Source organism: Vespa crabro, chromosome 9 (genome assembly GCF_910589235.1).
Source record: "Vespa crabro chromosome 9, iyVesCrab1.2, whole genome shotgun sequence".
NCBI classification, from domain to species: domain Eukaryota; kingdom Metazoa; phylum Arthropoda; class Insecta; order Hymenoptera; family Vespidae; genus Vespa; species Vespa crabro.
The window spans coordinates 8,007,622-8,024,258 of record NC_060963.1 but is presented as its reverse complement, the minus strand read 5'-3'; the positions used below and the strand labels follow the sequence as shown (position 1 = coordinate 8,024,258).

General features: G+C 38.1%; 1 protein-coding gene across 1 annotated transcript in view; it reads left to right on the top strand.

Annotated features, from left to right (window-relative positions):
- The window catches only part of LOC124426783, a 33,161-nt gene extending 22,597 nt beyond the window's left edge, over window positions 1–10,564 (top strand). The window contains exons 2-4 of the mRNA XM_046968891.1: window positions 7,278–7,363; window positions 7,452–7,592; window positions 10,379–10,564. Coding sequence (XP_046824847.1) covers window positions 7,278–7,363; window positions 7,452–7,592; window positions 10,379–10,564 — 413 coding nt within the window. The remainder of the gene's footprint in view (window positions 1–7,277; window positions 7,364–7,451; window positions 7,593–10,378) is intronic.
- The last annotated feature ends 6,073 nt before the right edge of the window (window positions 10,565–16,637 follow it).

The following is a 16,637-nucleotide window of genomic DNA, read 5'->3' as shown; positions in this document are numbered from 1 at the left end:
AAGTTTTACGGCTCCGAATGATCCTCGTATGGCCGAAGGTAGGACGAAGGCAAAGGTAGAGTCAGGTATTTGTGAAAAGAGATTCCGCGAAAAGGTCCGCTCGGCGCCTCGATAATTTCAGCATATGCATACTGACGAATTTATGAATGGCGAGAAGATTTGAATGTTGCCAAGAGGGACAGCTCGCGTCTAGCCAAGGCACCGCTCGTTCGCCAATATTTAGGAGGAGGATTTAAAACTAAACTAGACTGGCTTGGTTGGCCGGTGTTCGGCCGCACCAGGATGTAAATCATTCAGAGCTCTCTCTAGTTGCCACCCCCCCTATAATCACACGAACCTGCTTCCTCGACCGATTGTGAGAAAGTCGAGTCGAAAGTTATGCCGGACCTATCCGAAGAAGCTATATATACTATTCTAGAAAAAAAGAAGAAATATTCAACTTTTATTTTGCATAGATTGATATAATTTCAATGAGATAAGATCGCGAGAGATCTAGAACTTCCGATTAACGTAGAAAAGAGTCATTGCAGGGTGCGAAGGACGTTCGTAAACGGGCGAAAATAGGAAGGCCGTTGAAGGAGGTTAGCCAAATTACAGCCTCCGTGTCAGGTGGAGGTGATTGATGCCTCTGCCCCCAGAAACCTCCGTGGTGCTTTCCAGGAAATTAAATGGAAGCGAAGGATACAAGGTGGAAAAACGAGCAAAAGAGACGTGGTCCACGGCTCAAACTGATTATGGTCGCGAACGTTTATTGGATGGTATGCTTAAGGAAGAGACTCTTTAATAGTATGCTTTTGCCCTTAGTTTTGCCCCGGAAGAGTAAATGTAGTCTTTTACAACACTCTATCTTCATATACGTTTTCTAACGTAATTACAAGTACTACGTGTTATTTCTTACGGTTGCTTCTACTTTGTCTCACAGGACAAAAAAAAAAAAGAAAAAGGTCGTTCTATTTGTTTCGAAAGAAATTATTCGAACATGCAATAAAATGTGACACACAATGTATATATCGTTTAGATGATAAAAAGGAAAAAAAAGAGAAAAAAAAGAAGGAAAGTTCGTTATTTATATACCATAAATGATTCGCATCGAAAGTATTGGAGCGAACTCCTTGGAGATTCACGAGCGCTTCTGAAAGTTCTGAAAGTGCAAGGCGCGACGGCGGGCCAGTGGTGGGCCCAGCCGGGAGTCGTGATGCAATAAAATAGCGCCACCCACCGGGTCTCCGCGCTATCTGCCGAGGATCTCCGCAATGCCTCACTCGAAGCCTGGACTCGGTGCTCGATGCGAAGCAAGCGCGCCACCACCAGGAGCCTCTCAAACAGAGGGATCCGAGGCGGAGGGCAAGGGTGCATAATGAACTCGTTAATTAACTATCGGGAAGCTCGATCGAATCTGATAACGATCCCTGCCACACGACGCAGCCTTTCTCCGTCCCCGAAGAGAGCCTTACGTCTTACCTCTTTGCGACCTATGTCCCGTATCCGTCCACGTTATCTGAAACGTAACACATACATACACACACATATATACTCATGAGATAATGAAAAAAATACGAATAATAATAATTAAATTACATTATTATAAATGCATTAAAATATGTATATTAGATCATCGAGGAAAATAAATTAAATTGTAATAAGATATTAAACGATGTATGTTTAAATATACATTCTGTTAAATGTTAAACGGTGACTTGAAAAAAAGAAAAAAAGAAAGAAAAAGAGAAACAATAAAAAAAACGTAAAAGAAAAATTGTATTTAATAGCAAATCCTATATCCTACAATAGTCGATTGATATGCTAGAAAGAGAGAGAAAGGGAGGTTGGATCTCGTTTAATCCGAGTCTCTAGAAGCCGGTTGCGGGTGATTCCCTGCTGCTAGACCTCGCTCTAATAATATGGTTTTACTCTGAGAGGCTCCCGACAGCGTTATCGCGACGCCTCCGGCCATGTCTCTCACCGTCCCTCTGTTCCTCCGTCTTTTTATCCATCCGTCCGTCTACCAATTTCCCTTCTTTCCTTCCATCTCCCTCTTCTCTCCCTCTCTCTCTCTCTCTCTCTCTCTCTCTCTCTCTCTCTTTCTCTCTCTTTCTCGATATGATTTCATTTAAACGCCACCACCAACTCTCGCGTGCAACATTTTTCGAACGCTACGCCGCTTTTTTTCGATTCTTCCAGAGATAACATTACGTGTTATGCTCTCTTATTCCAATATGTAGATCATTTTTTCTTGGCGAAGAGATACGTGATCGCTAACATCTAAATATAGGCATTTTCTTGGGAATGAGGAAAGAGAGGGAAAGTGACCGGAAAGAAGGAAAGTACGAAGGAAACTCGCTTACTCAGTAAAATCACCCATTAGGCGTATGTATATATCGGAGAGACGATGAAACACTAATTACCGAGTTCGTTTGCATAATTATGTAAATTTTATGCCATGACTTCTCCGATTTTCGCTCGTTCATTTAACAGGTACGTTAACGTAACGTTAAACGTCAACCCACTACTTGGTTGATTCCAAGTGAAAGCTAAGTTATGTTATTTAGGTTTACTCTTACTTATTGTCATGTGAACTTTTATTCCTTAATGTTTATATATAAATTTATTTTCTCACGAAAATGTATAACACGATTGTATCAATCGTAAGATCCAATGTTAAAAATTATAATAAATTACAAAGTCTCTCGATTAAATTTTCCTAGTCTTCGATTTCTCGCGGTGGAACGTTGATACGGCGTAGTTTATTTCAGTCAACGTCGATGCCGAACGTTGTGAATGCAAATCCGCCTAAATGTCGGAGCGTTTCTTGAATATAAATAAGTATACATCGTTGCAAGAGGCGCGAGTTATGTATTATTATGCATTCAAGACGTAATTCGTCGAAAGACAGCGGTAGAGAGAGAGATGATCGCTTCGTCCCCTGCGATCGATGACCGTTCGAGCATTCAAGCACGGTCGATGCAATCGATATAATCTCCCCCACCTCTTCTCGCCATCACGTAATTTAACAAGAGATATTTTTGGCTTTAACAGGAAGCGTCGAATTTTTACCATGGTATACCTATCTATATCCTATATCCTTTCGTGGTAGTGTTGCTTCTTAGTTGCGTGGTTACGCCTTTTTAACATTTATTCGTCGGTATCCAGCCATTAAATCGAGCACCGTTCTTGCGTAACGACTTTATTTTAAAACGATATTGAGAAACTTGCCGAGTCTTGAACTTAATTAACTTAATCGAAAGCAAAACGTTCGTCAAAATATATTATCTTCGTTATAGAAGCATTGAATTATCGTCGAAAGGAAAGAAAATAGCTGTTTTTTAACTATGTAACTATGTAGATTAAGCTCGTAGTTTATCGCGCATATCGATGATATCGACGTGACACGTATTCTTTCATGCATCGACGCTTGTGCGACCAACCGATCATAACGTAATACGGTTTCGTACGTAAGTACTCACTTACTTACTTTAACACGAAATAAAATTCCGTGACTCCTTCACTTAACGAGGAATATTCGCGCATCGAGAACGCTTCGAAATTACGACAAACCAGCGTATCATATTTTTTTCTTATCTACCAACGTACTATATTGCTAATTCCTACCTATAAACGAATTTTAATAAAATTATTCAAACAAATCACGTTATTGGAATAATTAAACCTTCCCGGATACCGTTAACTTTAAAACGTAATCGTGGACCTAATTATTGTCTCGTTATGGTACGTAACTAGATATCAAGCGTAATTTTCTTTCTTTTCTCTAATATATTTAACGATATCGAGGCATACGAATTCTTAGAAAACGCGGAACGGCGTCTCTGTAATTATTCTAATAAGTGCATCAAATATGCAATTTATGTGCAACGTTCTTCGCGAATTATAGTACTTGGACGAATTTTAGTACCAACAACAGTCCCTCCTACGCTTTTTATTAACCTACGAGTATATCGAATGAAAAATCTCGCGTTGGAATGATGCAAAAAAGTAGAGATTACCGACGTAGAAGATGGCCGATAACGAAATGCACTTCTATTTATTAACATGCAAATCTTGACTTAATATCTTTAGAAAGATTACTTGATTCTAGGAACAACATTAAATTATCCTTTGTTAATATGACCACTGTTATTGTAAATTATTATTATTGTTGTTGTTATTATTATTATACTATTATCGTTGTTACCATCGTCATTGTGAAGGATATGGATCGATGAAGATACGACAATGGAGATTTTCACGTCGTCCGGTAATTTCCTATTTTCAACGTTTCCTTCACATATTTACGTCGTACCATAAGGAAGGAAAGCGTAAGGAAAATTCGTTGGGAGGGAGTTAAAGAAGAAGGAGAACATTTTCAAGAAAACCCTCTTGCCTATCGGTGGGATCGTGAGCGATGCTAATGGGCCGACTTTACAGCACGATATGTCGAGTACACAAAGAGTTACCACCGAGCTCACGGGCATTGCGTGTTACTGTTTTCCAGGCTCATTTGCTTGGAAAAGTATATCCGTCTTGGTAGAGGAGTACACTTATTTCCATAATGAAACGTTGATGTCCTCTATTCGCGATAGTATTGAGCTTATCACCGAACTTGTATTAAAATTTTTTTATATTTCAAACCTCATTCTCTTTCTCTCTCTCTTTCTTCTTCTTCTTCTTCTTCTTCTTCTTTAGCATTACAATATACGTTTTTTTCGTAAATATCGAATACAATGAGTTAACAAAGAGACGAAAACGTTCACGAGTTAGTTGTTAAAAGACACGAAACACAAATGGGAGAAGTACACGTACAAGAGGTAGCGGTGTTGGCTAGCATTAGCGGCTTCCTACGTGAGACAAATAGATGCGTAGGTATAACGGAGTGTATTCACCTGGCCACGTCGTTATACCTGACACACGTCCTAGGCAATTACCACGGAGTTACGAGTCCGTCGATCTTTTTCCTGCGATCTAGAAACCGACATTTTTTTCTGAAAAAATGCTCTTCTTCGAGCATCGGAAATGAAAGATATTAAATGTTTCTGTAAAAGGAAAGTAAAAGACGGTGATTAAATCGGAAGCTGAGCGGCAACGATTGAAATGCTAAGGCACCTCGACCGTCAGTCTCTTCCGGTATAATATCTATACATATATATATATATATATATATATATATATATATATGTATATATTAGATAGCATATATCTATACCTTCAAACGCAAGACGCTATCACGATATCCTGGCTAGCAGCGAACGCACCTACGCGCTACGCGTATATTCATAAAGTCCCACGATAGTCCGCCATGGATGAGCCAGGTGTACGAGGTCAGCGAGCAACAGTCTGATCGTTTATGCACGGTGCCTCCTTTCCCGACAATAAAATTGCGCCAAGTGTCCGCTCTTTGCAGCCTGTGTGGGCCGTATATTCATCCTGCTACTCGTTCCGACTCCCATCAAACGCATACCTTAATACGCATTTATATGATGTCTCTTCTAAGCGACAAAAGCGATTTCGTCCTCTTCTTTCCGATTTATCTAAGCTTTATTCAAAACTTTTACTAATATCAACGAAAAGAAAAGCAAAAGTGACTCGACAATGAACAATATAGATATAGCGCAGAACGAGAAAGGAAAAGAAGATGAAGTAGTAATTTGGAAGATATAGAAACGCAGACGCAAGCTATTGCGTGGGTCCTTTTACGTCGGTGAAATTGCCCGTATGAGCAAAGCTAAAGAGACAAGGTTTGACTTTGGAATTTTCTTCGAAAAAGAGAGAGAGAAAGAGAGAGAGAGAGAGAGAGAAAATAAATAAACCCATACTTCGACATTCTAGTAACGTACTAAACTCCCACAAATTACCCTATACTCTGTGATTCCGCAAAGCTATTCGATGTACGCCTCCTTCTTCGAATTCTTTCTCCTAGAATAAACGAATTTATTCGACTTCGAATCGTTGAAATCCTTTGAACTAGAGAAAAACGAGGACACAACGATGCGAGTCAGCCGCGCGTATCTTCAAGCCGGTCTTTCCTGTCACATCTCATTACCATAGTACGACCGGTAATTACGACAATTAGTATAATAATGAAGAAAATTGCCATTCGCACGTCGTTTCCTCGAGGCGTTTCGGACGCGAGCATTGAAAACCGTGTCTCTCACTCGGTCTCCTTCGGCGTGTCGCGTTACGTCGTGTTGCTTGGTGCACCTCTTCGAGACTTTGCATTCAATTAAGAGTTAATTACTCTTCCCGACTTCCTGACGATCCTCCATTTCCTCGTTCGCCGTTCTTTTGCTGAGGATAAGGAAAGAGAGAACGAGAGTCGATTCTCCGATGGTTCTATTGTTCTAAGTGGAGTCGTTTCTTAGTCGAAACAATGCCATGCTAACAACGACACAAATATAATCTTCGTTTCCTCGTCCCTCTTTTATTTTAACCTCGTTTCTCCTATCTACTCTTTTTTTTCTTTTCCGTTTTTTTTCCTTTTTTCTCTTTTTTCGCGAGAATTACATTCGTAAATAAACAAAACATGATATTTATTGCGTTTTTTTTTTTTAATCTTGATGATCGCGCTGACGGAAAACGCATTGCGTTTCCTCGTTGAAAACTTCTCGGAAGTAAAGCCGTTTCCTCTAACCGAACGTTTCGACACACCTGTTCCTTCGGTCGTCCAATCGCGGTGAAAGGTTTTACTGAGTGCTCGACGAGTTCGTTTCACCGGTCATCCGCATTGTCGTCGAGATTTAATTTCGTGAAGAGTAGGTACTTCTTACCAACTGATTAGATCGACCCCGCTAAGTTAACAATTATAACGAACAAACAAGAACTTTTGTCGATATTAAATTAATCTAACTTCACGGGGCTTATCAATATTTTATCTTTGTCATCGAACGTTCCGTTAGATTCAATTTTATGATAAATCATGCGGAAGTTAGATTAAAAAAAAAAACGAACTCTTACCATATGAAACTCCAATACGAACTCCAAACTATATGAAAATTTTTGATCGCGTGAAAGAAATTTTTTTACAATGACGCAGGAATTACAGGAATCGCTTCTTTATGATTGGAATTATAACCTATTTTGTGTAAAAACTATGTTACCAAATCTTAGAAATTTACAAGGTGAAAAAGTTAATAATTGAATTATCTTCGATTATGTTCTCTACTTTTATTAGAATATTTTTTACGACATAGACAGACAAATTGCCGTGAAATGGTTACGATTTTTAAAAAATTGTACTAAATCGATGAACGAAATGAAATTACGGAACGACTTTATGTACTTTCTAGTTCTAAATGTTCAAGAGGGTGAATTAAAAATACCTTTTAACAAGCCACCACCGAATCAACCGTTGTTGACAATGACGAACTTGTTGGTAAATGAACAGTTATCCTAACCTATACAAAGTAATAATAATTTCATTAATCGATAGAAATAATTAAATAAAGATTATTATATTACAGCCTGCTGATGCTGATGAGAAGATACAGAAAGCTGATACATTCGTGAAACAGAAGAATATGATCGGTAAAGGAAGAAGATCAGAATTGTTACGTCGTTCACCAGACGGTGGCGAATTTCTTCTCTCTCAGCCTATACCCGACGTAGGTGCTTTCTGTTACATAGCTGTTCTATCAAAAAAGAAATGAAATTTGATTAAGTATAAAAATAAAATTCTCATCTGTTTTTTTGTATAACACCATATTTCGTTATTTCAAGAAATCTAATCTTTTGAAAATGTATTTAACATTAATTTACTACGCCAAAATATATATATATTATAAATATATATATATATATATATATATATATATATATATATATATATATATATATATTGTTCGACAGTGCTATTTTTTTCTCATAAAATTGAATGAGTGAGAAAAGAAAAGAAAAAGAGAGAGAGAGAGAGAGAGAGAGAGAGAGAGAATAAAACAACTTTCAAATACCGATATATTCGATTCGCGATAGGTACTTTCGTCACGCTTTAGGAAAAAAGTTGGTGGGAGTAGCTCGAAGCGAAGAAGAACGATAAGGCGAGGGAACACGGAGTAAAAAAAGAATGAAAAAAAACGGAAGGTAAGAGAAAGAAAGAGAAAAAGAGAGAGAAGGAGAGAGAGAGAGAAAAAAGAAAGATGCTCGTGCCGTCGGAAGGGTGGAATTTTCGAGGCGCTCGCAATTATAACCACTGCGGGTAATAAAGAACAGTGGCTAACTCATTGCTACGATCGACTACCGAGTATCCCGTTAAGGACCTTTTAGTTACGGTTCAACATATATCCGAACAGAGCTTCTCGAAAGGCTTTCGGCATAACTTATGAATTCACGTTAAGTCCTCTATGTCGTCCTCTCCGACGTCGATCAAATCCTGATGCAGTTTGATGCCTTCAGGGATGCTCCTTATTTTAAATAAAGAACAAACGAGAATTCGATTTTTAATGTTGTTTATAAATTCTTTGATCATTATATAAATCCATGTCAATCAGTTTTTCTTCCTCTCTGTAATATCGATACATGTGATCGATATTATATCGCAATATATGTATATTAAAATTTATACAAAAAGTACTTTAGAACAAACGATAATTCTTGGGTGGGATCATATAAAGAGAAATTTTCAAGAAGAACGATCAACGATACGTCCCTGTTCGGTCTCGCGTGGTATATGAGCCTCGTAACCATATCTCATTTCATACCTGCAGATAGAAAGAGAGAAAGAGAAGGGGAACCTTCCTTTGGGTCGAGAGTAAGAGTGTAGAACGTAGAAAGAGAGAAAGACGAGGAGCAAGCACTCGTCGAACTCGATGCGTGGCAGATTCGGTTCTCCTCCAATCTTCCCGTCCCGAGCACTTTCAAGCTCTTCTCTCGAGCCTCTTCAGACGTAGCCGACGCCGCCGCCGCTGCGCATCGAACTGTCCGTGCAAATTTCAATTTTTAACTGCTAATCTGCCAGCTAATAGCCCCCACACTATCCGCCGTAGTAACACCACATTCTCTGCCCTTGACTTTACCCACGACTCTGTTTGCGTCTTCATTGCTTCTATCTATGCGAAATGAATACTTACGTATTCGGATACATTAAACTTGTTTACAATAACATAAAGCTATTAGAAAATAAAACGTAAAAGAATATTTTCAAACCGTCGTAGTTTGCAAAAGGTAATTGGGAGGACGGAGGGCAGATAGGGAGTGATCGTCATCGATTCAGAAAGGTATTGCATTCAAAATTCGAAGGTAAGCATCGATTTATTAAATCGATGTCGTACAATCCTGAACTCAATTGGTCTTTAAAAAAAAAAGAAAAAGAAAACAGAAAGAAAGAAAGGGGGGTTCGCTCACCCTCCTCCTGAGATAATAACATGTTTCTGGAAATTTGATCCTTCCCTCTCACGATCTTTCCATATTACGAGATTTTCATTGTGAAAACTTTTTTCAACGGTTAAAATAAAAAAATCAAATGAATGTTCTTTAACAGTAGGAAGAAAAAAATACTTTTCACGATCTTGCTAAAATCTTTGAAGACAATGATTAAGGAAACTTTAGCTGGGAGGAAAACGTTCGGATTAAATATCGCACCCTGTGAAATACGTCGATGGTCGCTACCATTAGTCTCCTAACTTGGTGTGGATTGAGACTAACATCCCCTCTCTCTCTCTCTCTCATCTCCGTGTGCCTGTCTTTTTTCTTACCCATCTTTCTCTCCTTCCCAACTCTCATTCGTTGCTACTCTGATGATTTATTGCAATATTTTGACGTGAAATATATATAAGAAAGATGAATTGACAGGCGACTCTTTATGGCGAAAAGTTTGCTATCCTAACTCGGTGGACTCCACTACCCCTCTGGACGTGTGAGTAGTGTTAGTCCCTTCGTCAACGAAATCCCCTGAATATTTTTTTTTTTTAGTTTTTGTTTTTGTTTTTCATTTTCATTTATTTCTTCTTTTTCTTTTTAATTTCGATATTAATCGCAGATAAAATATATCAACTGTGTTTGTCACAATTATCGATTAGAGAAAGAAGTTAGGAATATCGATCGATTCACTTCTACACTTGACAGCAACACGCGCGTATATCACGCAAAGCACACAATATGGTACGCCCACGCATCTCGTCAAGTAATTATCTAATAAAACGGCGTTCAAGCCGCTTAAGAGTGTACACCTACGCGTGCTCGCGCGAACGCGTAAATATAGGCATGTCCTGCTCGGAGAAAAAGAGAGAGAGAGAGAGAGAAACAGAGGGGGAAGAAAGAGAGAGAGAGACAGAAAGAGAGAGAGAGAGAGAGAGAGAGAGAGAGAGAAAGGAAGAGAGAGAGAGGACTCTCTTACACGCAAAGGTCTCAATATCATTCAGTAAGATATTATACTCTATTCGTTCATTGTATTCAGATACCGAATAGACTAAGCACGATCGAGTACTTACTAGAAGAACTTTTTCATACGAAAGCTTATTTGCCATTCATAGAATCGCAAGAACGTGGCCACATACCCATGTTACACCCACCACGTGTGCACCTAGGTTCTAATATTTTCAACGAATTCACCACGAGTTCATCTACATTCCGTTATTTTTAATGAACTCTTCGTCGTATACGATTGCATGCCACATTAATTTACAAAACATTTATTTACCGATGAAAAATCGAATCTTCTACCGAATGATAAAAAAAAGAAAAGTAACAGAATACTCCGATCGAACATAGAAGAGATACTTCTGGCGTTTTAATCAACGAAAATGAAGAATAGATGAGCGAATGAAAGACATACGCTTTCGCCGTTCCATCGAGATAACGAAAAAAGCGATAAGAAAAGGAAAATGGTGCGTTATATATATGTATATATATATATATATATATATATATATATATATATATATATGCCTATGTTGGTAATTTTTGTTGGAACCGATCAGGGGAATCGAACGGCACGTTATCTCGTTCGGCATTTTGGAAATTACAGACCAAATGTGCCTGACCAACTGTCGGCTCTTAGAATCGGGGAAAAAAAAAGAAAAGAAGAGAGTGTACGACCCACATTTCACGGCATTGTGTTCCATATGCAGATGCACCAAAGAGAGGTCGATCGAGTTTTTTGCCTTCTTTTTAGGGGAAAGAATCAATATTTGCATAAAATTGAGAATCCGTGAAGAATCGCTGTGAAAGGTCGTCACTGTCGATTGCGATCGATGATCTGTACGAGAAATAGGGCTTTCTCGCCCTTTTCACGGCATATTTAACACTCCCCGATCCGTTATAGTTGATATAAGTAAGTACTGGGAACTATCTGTCGAAAAAGCGTTAAAACGATACCGGTTGGTGCGATAATTATTTTAGAAAAACAACATATCTCTCTCTCTCTCTCTCTCTCTCTCTCTCTCTCTGTCTGTCTCTCTATTTGGATTATTACTTGTTCGGTGGAAAGCGTGAGCATTGAATAGGTCGTATCTCGAGAAACGTGCTTTATATCTTTCCCTTAATGCGTACGAAACACGCAAGATTTTTTTTGTCTCTCGCAGTCGTCTTCGATCTTATTTCACAGAAACGGTAATCGCCGAGCCTATCAATACAATATATGAAATTTATTATTCTGTTTATCATTTATTACGCTTTATCAGCTTAATGCTTTCATTGGTTTTCGATATTAATGAAAATTGTTGGTAACTAAGTAAAAGAAAGTACAACTTTTTACTACCTATCATTCGTCAATTTTGTAAAATTTTATTTATCCGACATTTTCCATTTTATATATCTAATTATCATTCGTGAAAGAAAGTTCTCGGGAACTTGGTGTCTTCCCTCGGAGTCTTTTACCTCGCTAATGCGAAAACTCGAGGACGTTAAGTGGCTCAACTAGCCATCGTCCCTTTGATACTCGCCGACGCTTACTCGGGCTACACAACCGAGTAACGCCACATGCGAGTATATTTCGCAGTAGTCGCTATCACCATCCAGCCGTTTCTTCCTTTTAATTCCTTCGTTACTCATAACGCTCCCTACGTATGCACGCGATCGACGATTGCTCCCCTCGATCTTGATATTTCCCGTTTCTTTTTTTTTTTTTTATTAAATATTAAAATCGAAGAATATTAATACAATTAAGTGTTAATACGATATCGAGCAATTAGCTCGAACGAATCGAGTAACCCACGAATAACTTCTTGTTTACATCGAGAGAGAGAGAGAGAGAGAGAGAGAGAGAAACGTATCATCTCTGCATATTGACGTCATTGTTCCAAGAAGTCATTGACATTGCCTTAGGATGACAACACAAATATGTAAGTACATTGATGGTGCAAAATTCAATGTCAATTATAGAATAAAAGGCGTCTATCTTAATCACGATAGGTAATTTCGAATCCTTTTTATCCAATAATTTATCCGTTCCTATCTAGATAATGGGTATGGATATCGGCGTAAGAATTAATCCTTCCGGCTTCTTAAATTGCTACTCGTTAGTTACGACAGTAGCCGGCAGCTGGATTGAATTGAGGCGCGTGCTATATTATGCTTGATATCGCTGTGAAACTCAACACCGCCGCATCTCGAAAGACCTCGACCTCTCTTCGTGGTTCTCTGCTTCTGTTTCTAAAGTATCGCCGTATTTAGAAAATTTCAACCATTGGCCAATTGAAAATTTTATTTATATTATATATATGATCACGTTAATAAATTGATCTTTTTCTTTTTCTTTTTTTTATAAATTACAAAAATATATAATTTTCTTTTAGGACAATATTTATAGTTAAAAGAATTATATGTAAAGAACAAGACTAGTTAATATTTGAATTGGCACATGCGCTTCGTCGCTCTCACGCTTTTATATACGTTACGCTCAAAAACGTGCTTGTATGGATACACCCACGCAATTCCACCTCCTTGCTCATTCTCATTCCCTCTCTATTCTTCTTCCTAAGAGTCAACGTAAACGAGCAATTCACCTTAATCCGGTGAATATTCCGTTGGATAAAAGGGACGCATACATCGACGGAGACAGTGAGAGAGACTGTGTGTATGGGAGAAAAAGAGACAGAAAGATAATTTAGTAGTAAGTAAAAGAGATAGAGAGAGAGAGAGAGAGAGAGAGAGAGAGAGAGAAAAGATGTAGCAATTGACGAACATCGAGAAAAGGAAGAAGAACGTGCAACGCCGAGGTCGATCTACGGTCGTGTCCGCGAAACGTTATGAATCCCAAGAATGTCACTTATTATCTAATCCTCATGCTATACTTTTTTTGGTCTTGAAAAGTCTAATTGACCAACCAATTACATACCGACAATGATGAAAATATTTAATAAGTGTATACTATGTATTCCTTATTTTCATAAAGAATATAAGACATGGATATATACGTAAATAAAAATTCATGATAAATTATTATAACGAATAAACATGAAATTGTAAAAATTCTAACGAACTTTCGTTAATGACCTCAATTGCTCCGTTTGACGATACGCAGTAATAATGTCGTTCTCCCGAATTCATTCGAGGCCGGCCTTGATCTGCTAATTACCACAAAAGGAACCGCTTATTTTATAATCATACGTTACGCTCCCTCACATGCGTAATGGCAAGAATATGAGCGAATCATGTCGCATGTGTGATCACGCGCACATGATATCGCGAATGCAGAACGGAGCAACGAATTTCTCTTTGAGAAAAAAAAGAAAAGTAAAGAAAAAACAAAAAAAACGACAACTTATTGTTAATTCGAAACTTCCACCTTGATTTTAATTATTTTTTTTTTTTATAACTATACACTTTAATATTATTCATAAAATATATAATATTGTTTTATATTTCCTATGATATTTTATATTTGGTATCTTCATAGAAAGCTTGAGCCGCATGGTAAAGAAGGGTATATCGGAATTTCTTGGACGTAGAAGGGGTGGGTGAAACGAGAAAGGAACCATCCGGAAAATGGAAGTCGACCTGAGGTGTCCGAAAAGGAACCTTGAAATTGCGAAAGACGATGGGGAGGCCAGAAGTCGGCTCTCTTTGATCTGTCGATATACCTATATGTAGGTATATATGTATAGTATATATACACTCCTTCACGCTGTTTCAAAACCGAAACCTCATTATTACTCCCGCGAGCCGAAAAATCGTCTTCGAGATATACCTGGTGTGCCTTCGACGTAAGCATTCTCAATTTCACGCTCGCTTCGTGGCGCCGCATCGATTGATCGTTTTTTGAAAAAACGCCTACGAAACTCGTCGTCAACTTTTCCACAGCTACTTTTTCTCGGTGAACGACGAACGACATACAACGCGAGTGACGTTACAAATCTAACCATACATAATCGTTTCTCTTCTTTCTCCTTTTTCCTTTTTTGTTTTCTTTTTTGTTTTCTTTTTTGTTTTCTTTTTTATTTTCTTTTTTGTTTTCTTTTTTGTTTTCTTTCTTTTCCTTTTATTTTTTATTAAAAATTACCAAACGCATAATGCATTCTTGGTGAACGAACCCCCAGACGTTGTCATAACATCTCAAAATAATAAGCAAAATGATTCGCTACCTGTACGTCGTCGAATGAAAATGAAACGAGGAAACGGAGTAAAAGCTTTGGAAAGAAGCGAGCAATAAATAACTCGAGCGTCATAAACCACGGGAATGTATATAAGCAGAATTCAAGGGAAAACGTAAAGCGAGATGAAGTCTCTTTTGTTACTCGGTAAATAGCAGTTTATTTTTCCTTTCTCGAAATATTTCTCCCATAGATATTACTCTTTTTTTCTAATACCAGTCTAGTAGCTTTCAAAACTGGAAAACGTACAAAAAATGACCGAACCATTCGTCTTTGAAAAAAAGAAAATAATAATAATAAATATACAAGGACACAGATAGAGGCAGAATTATATGGCTCTTGAAGACTTTTCATCCCTTTGAGAGGGACGAAAACGAAAAATCTGCAGTTTCTCGCGATAAGAGTTCAAACTTATGCAGTAAGAATTAGCACGAGAAAAACTATTAAAGATATTCTTCTTCTTTTTTTTTTCTTCTTTTAAAGTATACTTTTTTTGTGTCCTTGCACTTTAAACATGTTTCACCCATTCGAATTGTTCGAAATTTGGGAAAGTGTTTAGGAAATCCATCTTGAAATCGAAATACTCGAAGAGAGAAATAATTTTTATTCGCACACCTGGTCACGTTCGAGTGCGGAAAAGAAAGAGAAAGAGAAAATTCTTCGATAGATCGAAAAAGAACGGTACGAAATGAAACGGATAAAGAAAGAAATTTTTTCCATGGCTCTCGTACACGATGGGATCAAAACCTTTAATTTCGCGCGTAATGGGACGTCTTTATTGCCGTTTGGAGGGTGACGGTACCGTCGAGGAGTTCTGACAACAGAAAGAACTCGTATGGCAAGTAGCGACGCATTACGCCATTCGAAACGAATCTTTGTTATACTTTTCCCAAAAAATACAGCGAACAAATGAAATTTGTCGTAACGGTAACCACTATCGAGTACGATCACACGTCGACTATTTTTTTCTTACGGAGTAAAATTTGAAAAAAAAAAAATAAAAGAATTTCCCCGATCTTTCAAAATGTGAGACGAAATTTTATTAATCGTAAATAGAAAATAAAAATCGAAGTGCAGGCACAGTCCGAATTTGAAATGGGAAGGAAAGATTCGAACGATCGTTGCTTTCGCTGCTTGAGATGTCAGAAGCCGCAGGTGGGCGAATGTTAGGCTACCATTCGTACGTACACCTATACAGACGGGTTGTTCGGTTCGTGAGAGGGTCAAGGGGTCAGGAGGTAGCGATTGGTCGTGATCTTACGTTCAAGGAAATAAATATAAGGTATATATTAAATGTTATTGCTACTTCTTTTCTGTTTATACTTTTTCATTGTTTTTAACTACCATTAAGTTTTATTCGATGTATATTCAAAAAGCGTTCCTCAATTAATACGTTAATCTTTGATAACAAAATCCGTAAGGCATATTCGATCCATAACGTCTTAACAATGATACCTGTTGAGTAAGAGACAGGTGGAAAATTAGTGTTTAGTAAAAGAGTTCGAATCGGTGAGTGAAATCGACCCTTCGCTAAGCATCACGCAGGTACCCACCCATTTCCATATAGTTACCCCTTGCTCGCAGGTTCCGTCCCATTGAATATGGAAAAAAATAGGGGGAAGTCTAGCACCTGCACTACAATGAGCAGGGTCATGCAAATACCAACACGCGATGAATAAAAAAGAGGGTTTAGGTTCGAGGAAGAAAGGGTTTATTTTATTCAGATTAGGCTCCCTCTCTATCTATCTTTTCCTTTCTTATAGACCTAGGCCATATACAGATACTTTCGGCTATAAAAGTCAAGTGGCTCTGTTTTCTATTATGTGCACAACTAATTTGCGATAGAGTGATTGTCATTTATTAAATTATAAGAAACACGGTAAAAAAAGAATAGGGACGGTTCGTTCACGAATTGGACAATAACGAAAAATCGTTGATACTCCATCTCGAATGACATTCCGGGCGTACAATAACGTCGAAATCGAAGAAATCAGAGCGCGTAGATATTATTCGCGCCTCTTTGCTGAATTCGGTATCACGGCGAGTGTCGTGAGGGCGTCATTAAAATCAATACCGACTCGCTCGGTCTTTCTCCTCCGTCTCCCTCTCAGCCACCCTCGTGCG